This window comes from Cyprinus carpio, chromosome B24 (assembly GCF_018340385.1).
Source record: "Cyprinus carpio isolate SPL01 chromosome B24, ASM1834038v1, whole genome shotgun sequence".
Taxonomy (NCBI): domain Eukaryota; kingdom Metazoa; phylum Chordata; class Actinopteri; order Cypriniformes; family Cyprinidae; genus Cyprinus; species Cyprinus carpio.
The window spans coordinates 7,854,198-7,881,229 of NC_056620.1; the positions used below are offsets into that span (position 1 = coordinate 7,854,198).

The window sequence follows — 27,032 nt, forward strand, 5'->3', positions numbered from 1 at the left end:
GAAAAACAGCTCTATGCTTCTCGTTTCGTTTTCATTCATAACTTTAGGAAACATGCATAGATCATTATTTTCAGAAAATTCTCCCAATTAAAATGAGCACAGAGATCCAAAGATATTGCAGATATTGGTATAACCCAACAGGCACACTTCAGGTGCAGCAGGACAAATAACGTACTCTGTTACGAACGTAACCTCGGTTCCCTGAAATAAGGAATGAGCACTGCATATGGGAAAAGCTAATTTTTCCTCAATGCTGAAGCCTTTTTCAATAACGCAGTGTAACTGCACGGCCATTGGTTCAAACTGGAAAACTTTTTGAACCAATGACGGCGTGGTGTAGCCGCGCGAGCCTATGGTGATGCAGCACACCAAAGCCCGCCAAAATGGGTCGGGTGTATGGCTATACGTTTAGCCATAGGATTTCAGGTCATTCGACTGAAGCGGTGACAGTACTCATTCCATATCTCAGGGAACTGAGGTAACGTTCGTAACAGAGTACGTTCCCTTTCGATACTTCCCTCATACTGCGTATGGGGAACGAATTCAACCGCACAGTGCCATGGCAGGGCCACCTTTGGGGTCCAGGGGACAAGTGAGAGGGCCGGAGCCGTCAAACCCTTTATGTTACACTTGCTAAGAGGGAGCTAGCTCCCTGGAAGTGGCATGATGACGGAGCTCGACAGAGGCCGTCATATCATACCGAGAAGACCCAAGCATGCAAGGTCTGGATGTCCAGGTTATAAAATCTGACAAAAGTGGATGGCAAGGACCAGCCAGCCGCCTCACAGATGTCTTTGATAGAGACACCACTAGACCAGGCCCACGAAGAGGCCATCCCTCTAGTGGAGTGGGCTCTTACTCCTATCAAGGCCCATAGAGGAGTAACATAGAGCGATAGCGTCGACAATCCAACGCAAGAGTCGCTGCTTTGAGATGGGAGACCCCTTGGTGCAGCCACCAAAGCAGATAAAAAGCTGGTCAGATTGCCGGAACAGTTGTGACCGCTTAATGTAGGTCCTCAATGTCCTCACTGGGCAGAGTAATTCCAGCTCTCGCTCGTCCAACGAGGGAGGCAGCGCTGAGAGAGAAATGACCTTCGAGTCATTGGGCCCAAACTCAAGGCATGCAGGGCTGACAGAGAGGGCCTGCAGATCGCCAACACGCTTGACCAATGCTAGTGCAAGTAGCAGAGCGGTTTTGAGCGTTAAGGGCCGAAGGTCAGCTGACCGTAGCGGCTCAAAGGGAGGCCCTTTGAGTGCTCTTTGGACCGTGGAAAGGTCCCAGGTGGGAACTATAAGAGGACGTGGGGGGTTCAACCGCCAGCGATAGGGGCGTGGAATGCTGCAATGGCTGCTACGTACACCTTGAGCATGGAAGGGGTGAGGCCCTTGTCCAGACGCTCCTGGAGAAATTACAGTATCGGAGATATGTCACACTCAACAGGGTCTTCGTTTCATGCTGAGCACCAGTCAACGAAGTCCGACCACTTCTGGGCGTAGAGGCGTCTCGTAGACGGGGCTCTCACCTGAGAAATGGTGTGTAGCACGTCCCCGGGGAGGCTTAAAGGCTCCCATCGAGGGACCATAGGTGCAGAGCCCAGAGTTCTGGCTGTGGATGCCAGATTGTCCTGTTCACCTGAGAGAGGAGGTTCCGTCTCAGAGGGATCAGCCATGGTGCTTTCTTGGAAAGCCTGAAGCTCTGAGGACAAACTTGGCTCCTCCAGAGTGGGGCCACCAGGAGGACTCTGTACTTGTCTTTCCTGACTCAGCTGATGACCTGAGGGATCAGAGCGATCGGGGGGAAAAGCGTAAAGAAGGAGGCTGGGCCAGTTGTGGGCCAGCGCATCTATGTCCTTCGAAAAATAGGTTGGGCAATGAGAGTTGTCTTCTGAGGCGAAGAGGTCAACTTCTGCCTTCCCGAGGATCTCCCAGATTCTGAGAACCATCTGGGGTTGGAGCATCCATTGCTCCGAGATACATTTACATTTAACATTTAATCATTTAGCAGATGCTTTTATCCAAAGCGACTTACAAATGAGAACAATCAGATCAACAAGAGAACAACAACGGTATACAAGTGCCATGACAAGTCTCAGTTAGGGTTTTTTTTAAGAATATGATAGACAAGAAAAGAAAAGGTAAGTACTAGTATTAGTTGTTTAAGTGCTGGCGAAAAAGATGAGTCTTTATGTAACCAGTCCTTTGCTGACCACTGCTACTATAATCTGCGTTGTGTGTAAGAAGGCTCAGGACACTTTTAGTTCTGTTCACCAAAGAGGATTTATTGACAGCCACGCCCAGCATTAACTTTACTCCATCTGCGGATTAACATGAATAAAGTTCAAATCTCTCTCTCATGGGCATTCCAAAGACATTGCTCTCACCAGCATATACAATGCGAACTGACTTTAACAATTGAGTATAACAATTGAGAAACACACCATTAACACTGAAACATAGTATTAACTTAGCACAAGAATATAGAAGAAAATAATAAGAGTGAAAAACCTGCGGAATAACATGAATAAAGTTCAAATCTCTCTCTCATGGGCATTCCAAAGATATTCCTGTATGATATAATATTTGTTAGCTAATTTATGACTCAAAACCATGCCAATAGCATATCATACAGCCCACACGATATAACTTCATATTCTTAATCCACTCATGCATAAAATTATAACAGTACACTGCATACAGTCTTAGAAGTACTTAATAATAATAAATAATAAAATATTTTGTCAATTTATACACTTTGCAAACTTAATTCAACCATAAAATGAAGAGCACTGATAAACGCTTACCTCTCACTAGCATATACAATGCAAACTGAAGAGAAGCGCGCACTCAGTAGAAAATGGCATCAGTAGAGCGCCAACAGAAATTTTCAAAATAAAAGTCTCTAAACAGTGAACAGCATCATCGACATATATTGCTCAAAGAAAAACAGAAATAAATCAATAATACAATAACAAATAAACCCGTAATATATTACAAATGATTTTAGTGAAAAACAATGTGTTACATTCAAACTGTATTCACTATAACTCGTTACATTTACCCCTTCTGGATTTCACTAAAATCCGCACTGAATCCAAATCACCTGTAGCAACAATCACTTTCTGGGGAATAATTAACTCAAATGAAGTGAATATTCATGAGTCTATGAATATTATGTGCTTATTGCTTACAAATATTAAATTACCCAAAGAGGGAATATTTAATCATTTAAAGGTAATCTTTACTAGAATTAATGTAAGTTATCTAGACAATCTGTTCGTCCCGCGAACTGGATGCTAGACTCCCTTATCAAATATCAATAAAAATACCCTTCTTACAAACTCCAAGAAATATTAATCTTCTGATCAGGAAGAACAATATTTTCTGTGTCTGTATTATTTAGATTACTGAAATTAATTCCTAGAAAACAAAGCTTGTAGCTTAGATCACACGATTCAGGGACTTCGATCTTGATGAGCAATAAAACGGTTCAATTCAAGCACATTATGTTATTTAATAAAAGCGGACTAAAGAGTACATAACTACAATTCACACAGAGTAAATATGAGTATATAGCAAAACAAACAGTACAATTTAAACAAGATAATCAAACGAAAATAGTAATGAGATAGAGAGGGAGAGAAAGAGTGAAGGCAGATCTCAGAGTGACAATTTTCAAACAGTTAACTTTGCGAGAGACTCCAAGTCATTGGATAATTTCACAAAAGTGGAATAGCCTAGACAACCTTAAACAGCAATTTTTAAGTTGCGATATAAGAAAGTACTTGCTTTGATCTGGCTCTTGTGTGTAGCTGAGCTCAAATTGTCCGTTGTTGTAGCTTCTGCGTTGTCAGGAACGGAGCAGATGATGCGTGAGTTCGATGGTTAACGCGAATGTAAACTTTGCCAAAAGATGATTAGACTTAAGTTTGTTTGGCTCGTGAGGACAATTGAACGAAGTCAAATATCAGAAGACAATAAAGAAAAACTAAGATAAAACAAAAAAGTAAAGAAGAACAAATGGAGGGACTTCTTGAGAAGTCCGACTGCGAAGCTGGGAACCCCCCTCTTTCTCTGGCGGAATGCCAAGAGCAAGGGTTTTCCTTTGTTTTTATGGAAAAGTTGGTTTACACCTATGTCACCTTATGAACCAATGAGGTGTGAGAAACTGAGGCGGGAAAAATCTTCTTTGTCTGTTGATTTCCGCCCACTGGTCTAATTTATGGCGATGACAAAATTACACATTTTTCCTCAGAAAGATTGTACTTCTGAAACAATGCATCTTTTTGTAATTTGCTGTTGAGATTCGTCACAGTCGGATTTCTACGATCATACAGACACCATAAACTATAACTTTGGGAGTCAGGGATACAGAGATACAGAGTTGTTCCTAACTACAGGCTTATAAAGTTTGATTAAACACACAGTAAACATTATATCTATTCCACTATATCACATGAAGACATCTAAGCACATAAAGAGATACATTTAATACATTTAGAGGTAGTTTTATCAAAAAGGTTAATGTGCGAGCCAGAAATGCTCATGTGTGTGTGTGTGTGTCTGTGTAATGTCGTCGTGCTGTGAGTAAAAAGGCGGGTGTTTGTCTTTCCTTTGAGGCTCACGAGAGTATCTCTGGACCATCTCGAAGGTGTAATAAATGTCACTAGGGCTGGGATGTTGTCGACATCGCGGCGCCCGAGTGGGGAGTTATGTTGGAGGATGTTGTAAAACAAAAGTCCTTATCTTTTTTTTTAAGTTCTTGTCTCTGAGTGCAGAATGTGTTAGAGAGTAATATGAAACAGATGGTTGAATACCATCCGCTCATTAGTGTTACACACCTGTTACAGGTCCACAATGAAACATTCATTAATTCAACTTGTGAGTTACCCACTAATGGGTCAAGAAAAACCTCAGGATGATCAAGCCTAACATTATCTTGGACCATTATGATGCCTGGTACACCATAAAATGACCTGATCCTCAAATCTCTTGTTTGGAGTCAATATGTCTCTTCATCACACAAAACAAAATACAATAGAATACTCCTTAAAACAGAGAAAGAAATGACCCAGATCTCTTTTTCAAATGATTCCCTAAACCTTGGAGGTTAAAAGGCTTCTGAACCATTGACTCAATTAATCTGTTCACTTTCTTAACAAACTCTACCTGCCCTTGTTCTGACACCCTGAACATCAGGAACTGGAACTTGAGTGTCAGTGTCAGTTTGAATGTCAGTCTGAACTTGTGTAGGTGTAAGTGTGTCCATGACACAATCAAGGTTAACAACAAGAGATGTTGGACTGGTTTCAGCTTCCCCGCTACTATTCTCTTTAGTCTGCAACTGACCACTGGAGTCTTTTCTATCCAAAATGTTATGATCTGTGCCCATGGCTTCCTCAACATCAAAGTTCTGGACTAGAGGGCTTTTAGACTCTTGGTTAACCCATCTCATGGTTCTTTCCTCCAGGTCTGGTGGATTGACGTTTTCATCACCAAACTCACTCCTAGCACTACAGGTCTCATCCTCTGATTCTCCTGCAGAAAGCAGGAAGCTTTCCTCCTCATCAGGTGACTCAACAGGTAGGAAACTAATGTCCAACATCAAATTCCTGTGCGCTATCCTCACATTCCCTTTCTCATCCTTGAGTTTGTAAGTGTGCGTCTGCAGGTTCCTGTGAACTATGGTGTACACTACAGGATCCCACTTATCTGCTAGTTTCCTCTTTCTCCTTTATTCGCTACTAGCACACGATCCCCAATATCCAGACATGTCCCTCTGACTTTCTTGTTGTAACCGTTTGCCTGTTTCCTCTGCTCTTTTTCAGAATGTCGCTGTGCGATCTCAGCAGCTTCATAGAGGTACGACATCAACGATTTCAGGTAAGTACCATGATCAACAACTACAGGGTCATGTAGTACCTGTCTGAACATAACATCCACCGGCAATCTTGGTATGCGACCAAACATGAGCTGGAAAGGAGCATACCCTGTTGTTTCATGGACTGTAGCGTTGTAGGCAAAGGACAACGTTTGAATTTGCTCTGGCCACTTGTGCTTCTCTTTTAGGGGCAGAGTTCAGAGCATACATTCTAAGGTCAATTTAAACCTCTCTACCCCCCCATTTCCCATGGGGTGGTATGCAGTGGTGTGAGACTTGGCAACTCCTGACAGTTTGAAAAGCTCCGTTAGAAGGGCACTCTCAAAGTTGGCTCCCTGGTCTGTATGGATGCGACTCGGGAATCCATACACACAGAATACACGGTCCCACAGTTTTGTGAAATGGTCCATCATGACAAGCACATCAACGGAACGCTTTTTCCCATCCTCCGCAGTCCAGAAATCCAGACATACCAGTTCCATGGGCATGGAGGTCTTGATACTTTCAAGTGGGGCTCGCGCATATGGTTCTGGAGCCTTGGCTAGGATGCACCTTTGGCAGCACTTGATATATCCACAAATATCATGCCCCATTCCTGGCCAAAAGACTGAATTATCTGCACAGCTCTTGCTTTTCATGTTTCTTCCCACTGATCATGTAAACTTAAGCATGTCAGGGTTCTAAGGAGGAGGACCCAATTGCAATGAGTTAGTGAGTTAACAATGGTTTATTGACAAAACAGACTGATACAAGAGGGTAGTGAAGTGCACAAATACCACAACAGGAACACAGTAAACAGGAACAGCTAGGGAAGGCTACTGGGTCAGCTTCAGAAAACAACTCCCAGAATACATTGGCAACAGAGGGGGGCGGCAAGACCAGGCTGATGGAGAAGACCACACAAGGCACCATAGAGCAGAGCTCAGACATTTGGTGACCGCCGACTCTGAAGCTGACCAAGTGCCAGGCAGGTAGAACCAGTGCAGGACACACGGGAACAGGTCAGGAACTCCAACACAAGACTGGACAGGAAAAAGCTCCACAAAAACAAATTAAACCCAAGATAAGGGAACATATAAACTAATGAACTAACAAAGAGTAAAGTAACAAAATAAGTAGTAATTACCAATTTAACCAACTTAAAAAAAATCTCAAACAAAAACCAAGAATCAGGACTAGAAACACTAAATAAATATTACAAGTAAAAGCAAAAGCAAGAACAAACAGATTACTAACCTAAGGAGCAAGACAAGAACATGGAACTACAAGGACTAGACAAAACAAGGGCACAAGACCAACCAGACAGGGAGATACGGGCACATATTCAGCCACATCCACAAACAGCTACAAAGACAGTGACAGAGGGTGTGAAAATGACCACGAACCAGCAGACACAAAAGGGTAAGGAGCACTATAAATAGGGAGGAAAACACATGAGGAACAGGTGAGCACAATTAGACTAACAAGGCTAAGAAGAGGGTGACGGTGATATTGTACAATTATGAGGTGTTAAGTGATTTCCTGTCTGTGCTAATAATGTTATGAAGGTAGTGTGGTGACAAGGGGGAGGGAATAAGGGAGAAAATGGAACCCAGTGACAGTGCAAAACTCTGACAAAGCAGGCTTTGACAGTGGTGCTGTCAAATGGGGAGGCAAGACAGTACTGAGGGCAGATCTGTAAGTTCTGAGCATCTTGACGAAAAGCATCTTGAACTCCATCTCCATTAACCTCTTCAGCCTCCACAAGCAAATCACAATAGCGCTCCCTCATTAGCCTGCCACTCACAGTCTTGACAAAAGGGTCTCTACTCAGAGCATCTGCCACTAAGTTTTTCGTTCCTGCTATATGCTTCAACTCAAAAGTGTAAGCTGCCAGTTTGGATACCCAACGTTGCTCACAAGCGTCGAGTTTTGCCTTGGACATAACGTATGTGAGCAGACTGTTGTCTGTCCAAACAGTAAATGTTTGGCCTTTCAACCAATGGCTAAATTTCTCACATATGCTCCACTTAAGTGCCAGAAACTTGAGCTTATGAACTGGATAGTTCCTCTGTGATTTGCTCAGGGTCTTGCTCGCGAATGCGATTGGACGAGCTCGCTCTTTGCCTGCAGGCACCTGAGATAATACAGCTACCAAACCATCTTAACGAAGCATCGATTGCAAGAATCAGAGGTCGAGTGAAGTCAGGATGTGCCAGAAGCACACTTTGTAGCAAATTCTCCTTGAGACTAAATAATGCATGATCGCATTCCTTCGTCCAATCCGTGGGTTTGATATTCCTATAAGTTCCTGCTTTAATATCTACCTTAATTCCTTTCTTCCTTCTCTGCCCAGCCGTGAGAGCAAAGAGTGGCTTTGCCAAAGAAGAACATCCAGGAATAAAATGTTGGTAATAAAGGATCATACCAAGGACTGATTTAATGAGTAATGGGTGTTTTTTGGGCGTAATGTGCAATAAACCAATCAGAGTCTCATCTTCCATTCCCTTTAAGAGCCAGTTCCGCTTGTGTCATGACGGATTTGCTATTTACACGGTGGAATTTGGGAAGCGCAAAGACAGAACGCGTCTCCGAGATGAAACGGAGCTGCTTGTGTGCGAGCAAATAGATAGCCTAATTCTGATACATGCGATGACTATCCATTATGTCATGTAGGCATTTTTATATTTAATTAGCCAACAAAAAAAATGCAATCCTTTCATTTTTAATATTTGGCATGTCTGTGTTTAATAAGCAGCGCGTACGTGCGTTGTGGACCTGCCTATACTAACATGCTCTTTAAATAACAAAGAAAAAACATTGCGCCGGACTTTAGACCAGGTTTGAGTTGGTCTATGGCGCAGTCTATTTTCAGCTCCTTTAAATAGCAATGCACCTGAACACACCTCCTTTTTAGACCAGCACGCCCATGGGCGCACCGCACAAATGGGCGCAAATGCATTTGCTAATTAAATGACGTGGCGCTGGACGGGAATAGGCGAACAGTGACGAACTGAAACTAGCAAACACACTTGCGTTGCGCCTTGCATCGCATTGTGCCAGGTGTATGATAGGGCCCAATGTGTTTATTTACAAAAAGGCATGAGTGGTGAAAATGAGTTTTTCATAAAACTGCAATTTAAATATATTATTTCTATAGGCTATAAAGAAAAAAGACAGAATAATTAGGCTGAATAAGCTGATCTATAGCATGTTAAATGGTGGTTACCAAGTCTATGAATAGTACATCCCCCTAAGCTCACAGAAGTGGTTTGACCCAAGTCCTCAGCAGCCAATGACATTGACCCATTCAAACTGATTTTTAACGTGTACTTAACATGTATTTAACACAGGCCTATATATATTTTTTCAGCATTTTCAGCATCATTACTCCAGTCCTCATTGTCACATGATCCTTTAGAAATCATTCTTATTCTGATTTATTATCAGTGTTGAACCTGTTTTGCTGATTAATATTTTTTGGAACCTGTGTTCCATAATAAAATAAAAAGTTAAAAAGAACATAATTTATTCAAAATAGAAATCTTTTCTAACAATATCACTTTTTATCCATTTAACACATCCTTGCTGAATTAAAGTTTTCCTGTGTTCAATAAATAAAATAAAGTTAATATATATATATATATATATATATATATATATATATAATATATATATATATATATATATATTTTTTTTATTTTTATTTTTTTTACTGACCCCAAACCTTTGAATAGTATATTTAACACAAAATACTGTTGTTGTTTTTTTTTTTTTACTTTTTATTTATCAAAGAATCCGGAAAAAACATCACAAGTCCCAAACAATATTAAGCAACACAACTGTTTCCAACATTGATTATAAATCAGCATATTAGACTGATTTCTGAAGGATCATGTGACACCGAAGTTAAATTGCAATAATAGGCTATTTCACAAAATTACTTCTGTAAAAACATAAAAAATCTTACTGATCCCAAACGTTTGAACGGCAGTGTTTACATATATAGACTATAGTCTACCTCATGAACAGTTAAATGTTCTTCCATTGTGCAATACAAATATGTGCAAATTATACTATATTACTTTACATCCTAGGACATCCCTATAACTTTATTTTTTTATTCTATTCATATTATACAGTGTTTTATCTATATCACACCTGTACATATTTATCCTTTGTATGTGTGTTTGTGTGCTTTATTTATATTTATACATGTGTATTTTATTCACACCTTTTTTTTATTATGTGTGTTGTTGTTGTCTCTGTGTACTGGAAGCTTGTGAGACTAAAAAAAAATGTCTTCTATGTGCAAACATACTTGGCAATAAAGCTCTTTCTGACTTCTGAAATGGGTGTGTTTAATATACAGTAGACCTACTACAGTATGATATTTGTGAATGTGTATTTTTTTATTAATTAAGAATACTTATAGAATTATTGTGTGCTTTTTTTGGTTCTTGACACTTCATTGGTCATTTTGTGTTTTAAGAATGATATTCAAGGTTAAGTATAGGCTGGAAGTTACTTAAATGTAAACTGTTTTATCTAGGTATACGTTAGAGAAAGACGACTTTCCTTATTGATCACGTCTTCCCTCAGGTAAAATGTATATTTTCTTGAGTGCCTGGATGTTGGAATCACGTTGTTTGCATTTACTCAAACTGATTTGCTGAAGTCGAAATGCGGACGTTAAATTACCTACTTCCGTTAGCGTGAGGGATTGTGAAGCGTGAGGGACTGTGAAGCGTGAGCGACCAGCCGGCGGAGGAATCCGCTTGGTCTTAAAGCCTCCCTCGAACGGCTATGTTCACAAATCAAACACTTGACAAAAAATAATTATTAATTTAGACTTTGTTATTCGTATGGTCTAGGTGGTCATACAGCATATGCCTTAAATATGGGACAAACTGCGTCCCGTATAACTTTCATACGGAACGCATCTTTGATGCCTTAAAGGGTTACTCCACCGCAAAATGAAAATTTTGTCATCAATCACTTACCCCCATGTCGTTCCAAACCCGTAAAAGCTTTGTTCATCTTCGGAACACAATTTAAAATATTTTGAATGAAATGTAAGTGTCTAAAGCATACACACAGTTCCATTGAGTGATAAATGTGTATTAACAATGTAGTTGAACCAAATGATAAAGGAAACTGTTAAAATAACCACAGCATTAACAACAACTTTGAAATAAGAGCGTGAGGTTTGTCTGATAATCATACATGAAAGTAGCGTTCGTTGCTTTAGCAAACAGAAATCGGGCGCATATTCTTTCAGGATCATCTTTCGCTGATGGAGAGGAAAAGTTAAATACTATAGCATTATATTTTATGAAAATGAGATAAAGAAGTTTTCGCACTGAAATAGAAGGGATCTCGCGGTCATAAAGCTGTTGTGTTCTTGCCAGGCTATATCTGCAGCTAAGCTGAACAAAAAGCAGAATGAACCGATGAAACGTTAAGGCAAAAAACACAATAAATAAACACAATTTATGAATGATGTAGTGCTAAATGACATATTGTTTATTACAGTACAGAAACTATAAAGTATATTTTCTACCTTATTCTGTGCAGAAATTTTAAATAATTGTTTTAATATATAAAACAATCATAAAATTGCCATTAGGAACAGTGTTGGGGAAAGTTACTTTTAAAAGTAATGCCTTACAATATTGCGTTACTCCCTAAAAAAGTAACTAAATACGTTACTTAGTTACTTTTTATGGAAAGTAATGTGTTACATTACTTTTGCGTTACTTTCACGTTACTTTTTAAATATGAGCAGGGCTTGATTGTTTTTAATATAAGAAGTTCTATTTATAGCAAATGTAAAAGCCCTTTCACACCCAAAAAGTGTAATGAATAAACCTCAGGCTGAAGGAAAAGGTAAATTCACGTCTGTACAGTAGAACACAGGAGAAGAAGGTTCAACACTCTTCAGCAATAAAAAAAACAAAACAATGAAGCACAATTGTTAGTTTATCTAAAGTCATTTTTGATTATTAGTATGGTTGAACTGGATCATTAAAGGTCAGCAGCAAAGACACTGTTAATAAAATGGGAATAGATGCATTTGTGTTATTTAATATATTTAGTTATTGCAGGTTTGCGTCATATTCTGAGTTTGCATTTCACTGTTTTGATTAATTTTGATGAATACTAAATCTGTTTTGTTTTTTTTTAGTTTTTTTTGTGAGTGGGATGAATTAATGCACATTCACATTTAGTCTAGAACTACAGTAACATCATGTTCACACAGCGCACACAACGCCTCCATACTTCCGATTTCTCCCAATATGGGAACAGGAGGCTTGTCAGTCAAAAAATGGGAATACAAAGTAACTGGCGTTACTTTTTTGAAAAAAGTAACTCAGATATTTTCTTGTAAATTAAAAAGTAATGCGTTACTTTACTAGTTACTTGAAAAAAGTAATCTGATTACGTAACTCGCGTTACTTGTAATGCATTACCCCCAACACTGATTAGGAATAAATTATAGATTACAAATGATTTCTTATAGCAAATTCAAAGTAATAGATAAGAAAAGAATTCCTTGTAAAAAATGTAGTGTGTAGATAATAATAATAAAAATTATAATAATACATACAGTCATGGCCAAAAATATCGGCACCCTTGGTAAATATGATCAAAGAAGGCTGTGAAAATTAATCTGCATTGTTAATCCTTTTGATCTTTTATTTAAAAAAATTCACAAATCTAACCTTTCATTGGATAATAAGAATTTAAAATGGGGGGAAATATCATTATGAAATTAATGTTTTTCTCTAATACACATTGGCCAGAATTAACGACACCCTTTTATTCAATACTTTTTGAAACCTCCATTTGCCGGTTTAACAGCTCTAAATCTTCTCCTATAATGCCTGATGAGGTTAGAGAACACCTGACAAGAGATCAGAGACCATTCCTTGATCCAGAATCACTTCAGACCCTTTAGATTCCCAGCTTAATGTTGGTGCTTCTTCTCTTCAGTTCACCACACTAATTTTCTATAGGGTTCAGGTCAGAGGACTGGAATGGCCATAGCAGAAGCTTGGTTTTGTGCTCAGTGACCCATTTTTGTGTTGTTTTTGAGGTTTGTGTTTTGATTATCGTACGGTTGGAAGATCCAAACATGGCCCATTATAAGAGCCAATCAATTAGTGATTTTTTTTTTTTATCTGTTAGTATTTGATAGAATCCATGATGCCATGTGTCTAAAGAAGATGTCCAGGACCTCCAGCAGAAATATAGGCCCACAACATCAAAAATACAGCAGTATATTTCATTGTACACATGGGGTACTTTTTACCCCTGTTCACCAAACCCATCTTGAGTGTTTGCTGCTAAAAAGTTCATTTTTTAGTTTCATCTGACCATAGAAGCCAGTCCCATTTGAAGTTCTAGTCGTGTCTGATAACTGAATATGCTGGAGTTTGTTTTTGGATGAGAGAATTTTTATTGAAACCCTCCCAAACAACATGTGGTGATGTAGCTGCTGTTTGACAATTTTTTTTTTTAGGTTTTCAGACTCAACTTTTTTCTGCAATTCTCCAGCTGTGATCCTTAGAGAGTCTTTAGCCACTCAAACTCTCCTTCTCACTGTGCATTAGGACGATATAGAGAAACATACTCTTCCAAGCAGATTTATAAAATTTTCTGTTGATTGGAAATTCTTAATTATTGCCGTGAAGGTGGAAATGGGAATTTTCACTGCTCTAGCTCTTTTCTTAAAGCCACTTCACTAATTTGTGGAGCTCAATTATCTTTTGCTGCACATCAGAAATATGTTCTTTGGTTTTTCTCATTGTGATGGATGATTAAGGGAATTTGGGCTTTGTTTTCCCTCATTTTTGATATTTCTGTGAAACAGGAAGCCTTGGATGGATAATTTCATGTTCATAATCACCCTGGAGTGCTCAAAATTGTGAATATGAATGGGAATATAGTTCTGAGATTTTTTACTTATAAGAATTTCTAGGGGTGCCAATAATTGTGTCCAACAATTTTGAGAAAAACTTTATTCTACACCATTTTTCTACAGTAGCCCTAAATGGACAAATTGCTCTACAGAGCGTGTTTCGTCACTTTGTTGTTATTGTGAATAAAACACTGATACAATGATTTACAAGCACATTAATATCCACGATAACATCAATTTATTGAATAATCAAGTAAATATAATTCTTTAATTTACATTTACAAGAAATATCATTGCTCGCTGCTGCCTTACTGACGACAACTTCACCTGTGTTGGCCATCGTTGCTTCTCTAAAGGGAGGGGTGAGCGGGGGACTGAGCGGTTGGTTGCAATTCGCTACCTCACTGCTAGATGCCGCTAAAATTTACACACTGCACCTTTAAAGAATGCAGAATCGAATCATTATAATTGAATCGAATTGAATTTAATTGTGAATCGAATCGTTCTAAATTAGCAAAAATCGTTCTTGAATTGAATTCAAAACCTATGAATCGAATCGCTGTCTACCCAAAGATCCACAGCCCTAATATATATATATATATATATATATATATATATATATATCGATATATTTATTTTATTATTATTATATAGAGAGAGAGAGAGAGAGAGAGAGAGTTTATTCATGTAAAAATACAAGAGATGGCTTGTAGAACAAAGATAAACCATATACAGGTATGTCTCCATTTTTCATAAGTTAACACGTCTCTATCTGTGTTTTATTCAGCTAGGCCATAGTGTATGCCTTTGTATTAGGGATTTCCTGGAATGTCATATAATTTATGGCTTCTTTGAGTTTTGGATTTTGCACTTATGGGTATAAATAAGTTATAATAAGTTATTCTCCAGTGTAGAGGAGTGCATAAGATTTCCTGACAATTTTATTTTTTTTTTTTTTTGTCAAAGATTTTTAATCAGAATTTATTTTATAATAAATCCTTAGACCTTTCTAAACATTTATAGATATAGGCATCCTACATGTTAACAGGTCATGCTGCAGTTTTATATATATATTTATAATAACCATTATCAGTAATTATTGTTTTGTTTAACAATAATCAGAATTAGTAAAACATTTTTGGCCAAATAGTGCAACCCTAAAAACAGGCACAACCAACTCAGTGTTCTTTATAATTTTTGGTAAATAAAGAAAATTTAGTCTGAAAACCTTTCTTGTAACAATTCAGATGTTGTTGTTACAGTTCATATTTTGGAATTCACTTAATATTGCCTTTCTAAATAGACGCTCGTAACGCAAGTGTTTTTACACATTGATGCTTGTTTTTTTTTTTTTTTTTTTGAAATGAAACAATTATAGAGAGAAAGTGAAGTTGTGGTAGAAATGGAATCCAAAAGGTATCTTTCCGGAGCCGAAAAAGGAAGTTTTGACTGCTATATACATAATATTTATTGCTGGAGTAGGCTATTAATACTTGTTTTATATATGCAGTGATGCCCATGATCACAGATTGTCAAATGAGGTCAAACTGTGCCACATTTAGGTACAATAGAAAAAGAATAGCGAACGCAAGCAAAGCGTAATTAATTTTTTTTTAAGACTCGTGACCACCTACAGAATTTGCCGTATACACTCAAATAAATTCTCCGAAATTGTTAATGCAGGCACTAGAGAGCGCACGCGCTCCACTTCGCTTTGGCCCTCCTCACAATCTCACTGCAGAAAAAGAACACAGCGGGCCGTTGCTGAAACAAAATGGCGAATGTGGAAATGGATTTACGGAGCAAGAGGCTTAATATCGGGTATGAGCACGTGCGTTGTATGACACCATCAACAACTCATTTAAGAGCTTGGATGAGGGTGTTTTAGGGAAATGGAACAGATTCGGTCAGGGTTGTGTTGTTCTCATACTTTGCTATCTATTTTTCTGTTCGGCTAGTATTAGCGTGCTAATGCTAAATGTTATTATACAAGGAGCCAGTTGTCAAGATTCATTTATTAGAGGTGATTTTCGTTGGTTTTGTGAACTCTTTAGTTTTAAAATCTTTGAACTGTAGCATAGCACAACCTTTGTGTTTAAACATTTTATTTGGTTAACATTAGCTTCTTAGTAAAGTATCCATTAACGTTAGTCTTCATGTGACGACCACACATCATGTTAGTTCTATCTATCCAAAATTCCTATGTCAGTTAGATCATAAAACTTATCGAATTAGTCATCATAGTCCCTAAGCACATTAATATACCTACCTAGATAAATTTGTTGGTGAATTGTATGGTCAGTATTTGTGCCCTTGTGAAGAATACCGTGTTGCCTTGGCAAAACATAACAAAACCTTTGCATGTTATTTGGTGCCTAAATTAGCGCAAAACGAACTCTTTAAATTTAAAAAAGAACAAAAAAATTTCTGTGATGAGAAAAAAAAATGCTGAAATGTGACCCTTGTTTCTTTTTACATTGAGTTATACTAGTTGATGTTAATGTGCTTGTGTCATTTATCTTTACAGGCCAGAGGATTTAGAGAGTCCAGAGAAGAGTGGTAATGAGGATGAAACCGGTGACATGTCTGGAGAGGATGAAGAGGACGGTGAGGAAGAAGCGGAGGTGAATGGAGAGAAGCAGGACAGCGGTTCCAAACATCACAGCAGCGGCAGCAAACACAAAAAAAAGAAACACAAGCACCGTAACAAGCACAAAAAACACAAACATGCATCTGAGGAAGATAAGGACCGCAAACGGAAACATAGACACAAACATAAGAAGCACAGGCGCAAAGAGGAGCCATCTTCCTCACCATCTGGGGCCATCAACAGGAGGGCTGAGGATGGCTCTCCATCACAGTGCAGTGCAACCCTGGATGACAAGGCGCTTCTTGAAGACCTGGAGAAACAAAGAGCACTGATTAAAGCTGAGCTGGACAGCCAGCTGATGGAGGGGAAGGTTCAGTCAGGAATGGGCCTGATTCTACAAGGTTACAATTCTGGCTCAGAAAAGGATGAAGAGGAACAGAGGGCACGTAATGGGGAGCAACGGCAAAGAACCAGTGGGGGCAGAACCCGCTCACCTAGGGACCAGATAAGCAGGGGTGTTAGATCCAAACGGGACTCAACAGTCACCAGCAAACCAAGTGTTAAACGGCGCAGCCGCTCACTCTCTCGAGTTGGTAGGGATGCTAAACTTGAACGAATTACCAAAATTGTGAAAGAGACTGTTAAGGAGCGTAGCAAGTCCAAAGAGAAAAAACGCTCCCGGAGCAGAGACAAATCCAGGGAGCATTTGAGGAAATCCCAGTCCCCATCTACAAGAAGACGCTCTGCGGAGAGAAAGTCAGACCAGAAGGAATGTTCTGATCGGCGTTCCTCTCCCCATATAGATGAGAAGCGGGAACAAGTCACACAGAGATCAAACTCACGAGGACGCAAGAGCCGGTCACGAGATAGACGATCTCACTCTAAAGATGTTTGGCTGGGTCGCTCAGAGAAGGACAGAGAAAAAAGGCCTGGAAAGTCTCCGTCCAAAGACACCTCATCTGGGAAAGAGAATCGGTCTCCTCATCAACGTCGAGCTCTTAGCTCTCAACGTCAACACAGTTCCTCCCCTCGCCATAGGGACCGCCAGCCCAACCAGCCCCCATCGGGTTCAGCAGACCAGAGTTCCAAACTGAGCCATTCACCATCTAGAAACAGGTCACCAGTCAGCAGAGGACAAAGTCGCTCAAATGAGCGCCGGAGAGATTCCCCGTCCAGGTACACATCAACACTTTTTTTTTTTTTTTTTTTTTTTTTTTTTTTTTTTAAATTAACATTTTGTCATCATTTATTTACCCTCATGTTGTTCCAAACCTGTATGACTGACATCTGTAGCATACAAAAAAGGTGAAATAAAAAAAAATAAAAGTGACAAAAGAAGATATTTTGAATAACTTTCATACAAGTCTGTAGGGTCCAGTTTTATTTGGAGCATCTTTTATGTTCCACAGAAGAAAAGTCATTCATACGGGTCTGGAACAACACGAGGGTAAAAATGATAACAGAATTTTTGGGTGAACTATCACTTTAAGCAGGGGTGCTCTTGGACTTTAGCTTTACCCAGCTCTGACACACTTGTCTGGAAATTTCTAGTGAGTCTGAAGACCTTGATTAGCTGGTTCAGGTAAGTTTAATTAGGGTTGGAGCAAAACTGCAGGACAGTGGCCATCCAGGAACAGGTTTGGACACCGCAGCCTTTAAGCATCCCAACTAGTTTGACACAGCAACAAGGCAATCAGTGATGTGAGTTTGGGGCAGGGCTATTTTTTGGTTAGCTAGTATCAGATGAGAAGTGTTTGGGAAACTTGTTTGTAAACTGACATTATTGAGGTTATTTTTGGTGACACTAGTGGCACAGAAATTGCACACTTTCTTGAAAGAAATCAACAGAGTGAAGCAAAAAATTATGATTAAAGATCGACCAATAAGGAGTTTTGGACACATAGATAGATAGATAGATAGATAGATAGATAGATAAATATTTAAAGACATAAATATATTAAAAAGATACACATATAGCAGTTCAATTTATATTTGTATGGAATTATGAAATTAGAAAGTGCAAATACTATTAAAATTAGGGCTGGGCGATATATCGCATACAATTGTCACGTGCATTTCGTCAGTAAAGCTGGTTCCCTGATTAGCGGTAAATCGCCATCACCTGCTTTCAGATGGAGTGGCATTTAATAGACAGAGCCATAGTTCACTGACAAGCTACACAATATCGCGTTCATTATCGAAGGCGATTCATCTGCGTCAATGAACGTGATATTGCGTAGCATGTCAGTGATATATGGCTCTGTCTATTAAATGCAGCTCCATTTGAAAGCAGGTGATGGCTATTTAGCGGTAATCATGGAACCAGATTTACTGACTAGATGTGCATGATCATATTGTTCAATATATCTCCCAGCCCTAATTAAAATATTTTGAAAATGAGTCGATATTAAAATTAATTAGATTTTTTTTTAAATACGATTCATTTTAATAAATGATTAATATTTGAGAAATTATTGATTCTATAATATAATAATTTGTTAGTGTTATATTTGTTCCACTGTTTGTGTAAAGAATAAAGAAATTAAACATAAGAATATGACAGGTCAACTGGATACAGCAGAGCATAGTTTAAGTGGTTGCAGTGAAGTCATTTGAAAAGGCTAGAAGGTGACAGTTATATTTTCATAGTTCTTGTCTTGACTGAACGGGATGGTAGCAAACGTACACTCAGAGATCAGAGTTTTTTGTTTAGCTCCAGGCATTTCGTGTTTGTTGGCTGTACTGACACTGAGAGAAGCAGAGCTATTTTTAGATATCAAGTTAAAGAACTACCCTCTCAGTGGGAATTGCCCTGATTGTGCCATTGATGGAACCTAAAATTTAATGTATATGCTTTCATTTATATTGCTTGGACTATAATGTCTTGAAACAGCCTTGTCCTAAATTACAGTTCTGAGATTGTAGGGTCATATGCTTGTCTTGTCATTTTTATTACTTTTAAGTTATCATCTTAATAGGCTGCGGGGCATTTATAATGACAGGTGGAGCTTAATGTACCTGTGCGATAAACTGCGTAGCATCAGAATAGTAGACTGTAAGATTGGAAAATTTAAGGTGAATTGTTGTTCTAAACATATGCTTATTATTGTTGGTTACAAAAATGCCATAGGATGAAATAATTTATCTGACAAATGCTTCATGTCTCTTAGGAAGCGTCATCGTGTGGATGGAGCAGGGAGATCACGGGAAACGAGTCCAGCGCGGCGCAGAGTGAGCCGCTCACCACTCAGACGTTGGTCTGTAACACCACGGCGACAGTCTCGCTCCTCACCCAGAAGACGAAGTCGATCGCCCCTGAGACGCAGGTTAGACAGACACAGTGAGGAATACTGCTGTGAACTGTGGATGCTCATTTTGGTTAATTTTCCTCTCGTTATCTAAACTTTAACCGCTAACTGATAAGATTAGGATAATAAATTAGTATTTAATAAAAGTAGAATGTCCAAGTGACACTGAGACCTATTAAAAATAGAAACAAATATTTTCATGGGTTTATTTTAACATGTGCAGGGGCAGCATGCAAAACAACAGAACCTGGATTCATCTATTGTCAAACTGTTGTGCACCTGCAGCACTTCTGAGTAGGGATGTGCCATATACCCCCATGATAACACATTTGTACATGAAAAAAAAAGTCATATCGCAATATCAATGATATAGCGACACAATGACGTATTTAGTAATGTTCAGCAGCCGAAATTATTAGGCCGAAAATAGCAACAAAAAGCTCTTTCGGTCGAATAAGCAAAAAAAACAAATAAATTGTACCGAACAATGACGTGACGCAATCAAACAGAGGCGGCAGCTATTGCATCAAACATGTGGACAGTGTGGAAGTATTTAAAACTGTCTGAGAAAAATGCAAAAATCAGTGCAATCACTGACAGCGTAGGACCGTTTAGTACTGCATCTCATGTCTCCGATGAGAAGAGGAAGGGGTGGTTGTTGCTGGTTACTGTATGATGATTAAAAATGGCCTTAAACAAACTGCAGAATATTATGTTTTCTAATACACGCACAAATTGCATGTGTTCAAACAACACTGCATGAGCTTAATGTCTCATTAGCCAGGGTTTAAAGTCCAAACCGTGAGGGGAATCTCTGCCTAAACTGTGTTACTCGTCAGTTGCTCAGTAACATTTTTATAAATTTTTACAAGGCATGTGACTAGGGATGCATCGATCCGGTACTCCGTATTGGTATCAGCTCCGATACTGGCATTTTCTGCCGGATCGGGTATTGGTCAGATGTGACCGATCCAAATCTGATATTGAGTGTATACTATTGTGTTATTGTTGAGCCCCACGAAAGGCACAAAAACATTATAAAGCACCAAAAAGTTTTCGTGCGCTATATTTCAAGTGTTCTGAAGCTGTTCTATATTTCAATGTGAGGTACAGATTAATATTTAAGTCATTAAATTCATGTTCACATTAGTGGTGGTCAGTAACGGAGTAGCTTTATTCCGTTACTGTACTTAAGTACATTTTTCAAGTATCTGTACTTTACTGGATTAGTTTTATTTTGAGTAACTTTTACTTTTACTTCACTACATTCCAAAGCATAAGATTGTAATTTTTACTTCACTACATTTCATAAAACATATCATTACTCCTTATAATTATCACATGCTCCGAGACGCAGAAGCAGTGTCTGATTCAAGAATTAAATTATTCTTTTCAATGAACCTTTTAAATTGGATCGCAAATCACACCAAACGATTCATTCACGAATTGGAATGATCCGATTGCACCTGTTCTCGAGTCTACGACTCACTGATTCAAATGAACCATTTAGTGCGAGTCTCCAGTGAACTGAATTCACAAATAAGAACCGGGAGATCTTGTGAGCACGTGCGTGGCTTATGCTGCTAAAATTAAGTTACTAATGTCGAATATTAGGATTAATTATTGTAACTGAAAAACAAATAAAAACATATTAAGGTCAAAACTGTCAGTTGCTTGTGACCTTAATCTGCTGTAAAGGGTGATCTATTTACAGCATAAGTGCCTCGTAGGTAAAAGAAAAACAAAAAAAACAACATTAAAATAACACAGATTAAATACAATAACTCCTGCACGTTGAAATTCCCTGCTTCCGTAACATTAACAGTTTTATTTAAATGCATGCCCTATGTGACGTCTGTTTTTATATTGTTTATAAACATTGTAAATTTTTATATTGTCTGGAGTAACCACCCAAGTAGACAGATATGAATGTTTATTCATAACCATACTGAAAATAAGTAAATATTGTTAGCTGATTCTAAGAGTCTAGCTAAAAAGCTTGCTGGTGCTAAGTTGAGGTAATTTTTAGATATAAAGTCCAAATATTTTTATTCAACCACCACCTATATAGATTAACGTTACATCCGGGGAAAGAGAAAGGCTGTTATGTTCAGAACATGGTAACTACAGTAATTATCAAAGTGGGAAGTAATGACCTCTGGGGGCATTTGGCCAGGGGTGTTTACACAACAGACAAGGTTTGAGAAGGAAAAAAATCATTATGAAAATATAATTATATTTTCCTTAAAATGTTCTTCCTAACTTCAGGCCTTATTCTCAAGTCATATATAACTGTGATGTTCTGCAAAACAACAAACTTTAAAACACTTTTTTTCTTGCTGGTAAAAATCTGGTGTTCAAATGTGACCCTAGAGCACAAAAGCAGTATTAAGTCTCTGGGGGTATATTTGTAGCAAAAGCCAAAAATAAATTGTATGGATCAAAATTATCAATTTTTCTTTTATTTATATTTATGCATTTAGCAGGCACTTTTATCCAAAGCGATTTACAGCGCATTTTTAACAGTATGTGTGTTCTCTGGGAATCAAACCCATGACCTTTTCCGCTGCTAACACAATGCTCTACCACTGACCATAAATATATCAAAACTTAATTTTTGATTAGTAATATGCATTGCTAAGAACTTCATTTGAACAACTTTAAAGATGATTTTCTCAATATTTAGATTTTTTTGCACCCTCAGATTCCAGATTTTCATCTCAGTTCAGTTTAAATAGTATCTGTGCAATCATTTGCAATCAAGTCAATGATATCACTGTAAATGAAGTGTCCCCAACTAAGCAAGCCAGAGGCAACAGCGGCAAGGAACCAAAACTCCATCGGTGACAGAATGGAGAAAAAACCTTGGCCAGGCTGCAGCAAACTCAGATTGTGCAGAAGAATCATCTGTTTCCTGTGGTCTTGTCCTGGTGGTTGTCTGAGACCAGGTCTTTACAGGGGATCTGTATCTGGGGCTCTAGTTGTCCTGATCACCGCTGTCTTTTTAGGGCTGTAGAGGTCCTTTCTAGGTACTGATATACCATCTGGGCTGGATATGTACTGGATCTGGGTGACTGCAGTGACCCTCTGATCTGGATACAGACTGGATCTGGTGGCTACGGTGACCTCGGAATAAGAGAGAAACAGACTAATATTAGCGTAGATGCCATTCCTATAATGATGTAGCAAGTACATTGGGTGTTATGGGAAGTGTTCCCGGTTCTGGTTTACCTAATTAATGCAGCCTAAAAATCCTTTAACGGATTTGGATAATAGAAGCGTATCAGTGTGTTATGTGTAAGCCAGGTTGAAGAGATGGGTCTTTAATCTAGATTTAAACTGCAAGAGTGTGTCTGCCTCCCAAACAATGTTAGGTAGGTTATTCCAGAGTTTAGGTGCTAAATAGGAAAAGGATCTGCCGCCCGCAGCTGATTTTAATATTCTAGGTATTATCAAATTGCCTAAGTTTTGAGAACGCAGTGGACGTGGAGGACTATAATGTAACGAGCTTGTTCAAATACTGAGGTGCTAAACCATTCAGGGCTTTATAAGTAATAAGCAAGATTTTAAAATCTATACAATGTTTGATAGGGAGCCAGTGCAGTGTTGACAGGACCGGGCTAATATGGTCATACTTCCTGGTTCTAGTAAGAACTCTAGCTGCTGCATTGTGGACTAATTGGGGTTTGTTTATTAAGCGTGCAGAACAACCACTCAATAAAGCATTACAATAATCTAACCTTGAGGTCATAAACGCATGGATTAGCATTTCTGCATTTGACATTGAGAGCATAGGCCGTAATTTAGATATATTTTTGAGATGGAAAAATGCGCTTTTACAAATGCTAGAAATGTGGCTTTCTAAGGAAAGATTGCTATCAAATAGCACACCTAGGTTCCTAATTGATGACGAAGAATTGACAGAGCAGCCGTCAAGTCTTATACAGTGTTCTAGGTTATTACATGCAGAGTTTTTAGGTCCTATAATTAACAACTCTGTTTTTTTTTTTTCATTCTAGGTTTTTGAAATTACTCGTCATCCAGTTTTTTTTATCGACTATGCATTCCATTAGTTTTTCAGTTTGGTATGTTTCGCCGGGCTGTGAAGCAATATAGAGCTGAGTATCTTCAGCATAACAGTGAAAGCTTACACCGTGTTTCCTGATGATATCTCCCAAGGGTAACATGTAAAGCGTGAAGAGTAGTGGCCCTAGTACTGAGCCTTGAAGTACTCCATACTGCACTTGTGATCGATATGATACCTTTTCATTCACTACTACGAATTGATGGCGGTCATATAAGTATGATTTAAACCATGTTAATGCACTTCCATTAATGCCAACAAAGTGTTCTAGTCTATGCAAAAGAATGTTGTTGTCAATAGTGTCGAACGCAGCACTAAGATCCAATAGCACTAGTAGAGAGATACAACCACGATCACATGATAAGAGCAGGTCATTTGAAACTCTATGGAGAGCAGTCTCAGTACTATGATACGGTCTAGATCCTGACTTGAAATCCTCAAAGATACCATTTTTCTCTAAGAAGGAATATAATTGTGAGGATACTACCTTTTCTAGTATCTTGGACAGAAAAGGGAGATTCAAGGTCGGTCTATAATTAACTAGTTCTTTGTGGTCAAGTTGTGGTTTTTTGATGAGAGACTTAATAACAGCCAGTTTGAAGGTTTTGGGGACATATCCTAATGACAATGAGGAATTAATAAAAGTCAGAAGAGGATCTATGACTTCTGAAAGCACCTCTTTTAGGAGCTTAGATGGAATAGGGTCTAACATACATGTTGTTGGTTTAGATGATTTAACAAGTTTATACAGTTCTTCCTCTCCTATAGTAGAGAATGAGTGGAACTGTTCCTCAGGGGATCTATAGTGCACTGTCTGATGTGATACTGTAGCTGACGGCTGCATGGTTACAATTTTATCTCTAATAGTATCGATTTTAGAAGTAAAGTAGTTCATAAAGTCATTACTGCTGTGATGTTGTGAAATGTCAACACTTGTTGATGCTTTATTTTTCATTAATTTAGCCACTGTATTGAATAAATACCAGGGGCTATGTTTGTTTTTTTTCTAAAAGAGATGAAAAGTATTCAGATCTAGCAGTTTTTAATGCTTTTCTGTAGAATAGGTTACTTTCCCGCCAAGCAATACGAAATACCTCTAGTTTTGTTTTCCTCCAGCTGCGCTCCATTTTCCGGGCTGCTCTCTTTTAGGGTGCGTGTGTGCTCATTATACCATGGTGTCAGACTGTTTTCCTTAACCTTCCTTAAGCGTAAAGGAGCAACTTTATTTAAAATGCTAGAAAAGAGAGAGTCCATAGTTTCTGTTACATCATCAAGTTGTTCTGAGGTTTTGGATATGCTAAGGAATTCGGGTACATCAGAAAGATTACTTACAAAGCAGTCTTTTGTGGTAGAAGTGATGTTTCTACCATACTTTTAAAAAGAAGTAGAATTTACGGTTTTAGATATATGAAGTTTGCACAAAACTAATGATCTGAGATATCATCGCTTCATCAACATCAATTCCATGTGACAGTATTAAATCTAGAGTATGATTTTGACAATGAGTAGGTCCTAAGACGTGTTGTCTAACCCCAATAGAGTTCAGAATGTCTATAAATGCTGATCCCAATGCATCTTTTTTGTTATCAACATGGATATTAAAATCACCAACAATTAAAACTTTATCTGCAGCCAGCACTAACTTGGATGTAAAATCAGCAAACGCAATAAAGTCTGTATGGTGCCCTGGTGACCTGTATACAGTAGCCATTACAAACATCACAGGGGATTTATCATTAACATTTGTTTCTCTGGATAATGTTATATGAAGCAGCATTACTTCAAATGAGTTATACTTGGAGCCTGCCCTCTGAGAAATCCTGAAAACATTGTTATAAATTGAAGCAACACCTCCCCCTTAACCTTTTGGACGCGGCTCATGTTTATAATAGTAATCTTGGGGGGTAGACTTATTTAAAATAATGTAATCATCAGGTTTTAGCCAGGTTTCTGTCAAACACAGCACATCTAGATTATGATCAGTGATCATATTATTTACAAAAAGTGCTTTCGTAGAAAGGGACTTGATATTCAATAAGCCAAGCTTTATCATTTGTTTTTTTTTGTATTGCATCTGTTTTGCATTGTTGAACCTCAATTAAATTGTTACTCTTAAATTGGTTTGGACGTTTTTTGTATTTTCTAGTTCGGGGAACAGGCACAGTCTCTATAGTGTGATATCTAGGTGAAAGAGTCTCTATGTGCTGAGAATTAACTGACTTCTGTGATTACTACATCACTCTCATCAACGTAGTCCATATCAACAACAAAAAATTATCTTGACTCCATGTAGTGGTTATTTTGGGAAAATTCCAGGTATTTTGAGCAGTAGGGTTATAAAAAAAAAAATGTGCTAATATAAAATTAAATTAGGTAGTTCATATAAAATTGCTAAATAAATCTATCAGTATTTTTTTACTTAAGTACTTAAATAATGTAGTACTTTTGTACTTTTACTCGAGTAAAATTGAAAAAGGAATACTTTTACTGGAGTAATATTTTATTATACGTATCTGTACTTTTACTCAAGTGCTTGATTTGTGTACCTCGTCCACCACTGGTTCACATTAACTCTTCTTTCCACTCCAGCTATCTGTCATCCTCCATTCAGCCATCAATCTGCGTGTTGCGTTTGGTTACTGCAGTCAAAATGATGAAACACTCTTCAAGAGCACACAGTAACTGAGGTTTAAAACTGTTAAAAGAAAAGGCTTAATAAACTAATGCACGTATTTAATACACTACGTATTAATATCTCTTCCCTTTGTACTAACTTTTCTATGTGGACTCGGAGGGCTGTGCAGCCTGTGCACTGTGACTCCATGTTGTTTCAAGTGCATCATTCTGCGCACGGGATTTGCATAAGCGCTTTCTGCCACTCTGTATTGGAGCCTTTAGAATTATGATACTTTTCTGAGCAATGAAAGATTATTAATAGTCTTTCTTGTTCTGTCCTATTTATCATATGTTGCTGCCTTCATTACTGTGCTATACATTTAAAAGAAATGTATTTCTATGTTATAGTATGTTTATATATAAGTTTACTTGTTTTTTCATGAATGTATTTTACAACAATACAAAGAGCAATGTGTAACATTTTACCAGATTTAGACATTCACTTTTATTTGTAAATAAAAATGTTTCACTAGATTTTATAAAATTATTGTGCACCCGTGATTTTTCTAGAGTATCTTTTGCTGCTGAATTATCCACTTACCTAGTTTTATAATAGTATTTTTGTCATAGATTATTACATATTTTTTCATT

At 38.1% G+C, this 27,032-nt stretch overlaps 1 protein-coding gene and 1 long non-coding RNA gene across 3 annotated transcripts in view; both read left to right on the forward strand.

Annotated features, from left to right (window-relative positions):
- The first annotated feature begins 4,413 nt into the window (after positions 1–4,413).
- On the forward strand, positions 4,414–6,902 carry LOC122142280. Its single transcript, XR_006158494.1, has 2 exons — positions 4,414–5,582; positions 5,828–6,902. It is a non-coding gene; the product is annotated as an uncharacterized LOC122142280 (long non-coding RNA).
- An 8,548-nt stretch (positions 6,903–15,450) lies between these two features.
- prpf4bb (pre-mRNA processing factor 4Bb) overlaps positions 15,451–27,032 on the forward strand; it is a 56,268-nt gene continuing 44,686 nt past the window's right edge. The window contains exons 1-3 of one of the 2 annotated variants that reach the window (XM_042752332.1): positions 15,451–15,604; positions 16,311–17,549; positions 19,544–19,699. In XM_042752332.1, coding sequence (XP_042608266.1) covers positions 15,558–15,604; positions 16,311–17,549; positions 19,544–19,699 — 1,442 coding nt within the window. In that variant the 5' untranslated portion in view covers positions 15,451–15,557. Of the gene's footprint in view, positions 15,605–15,781; positions 15,807–16,310; positions 17,550–19,543; positions 19,700–27,032 lie in introns of those variants that run through there. The other variant, XM_042752333.1, reaches the window with a different exon arrangement.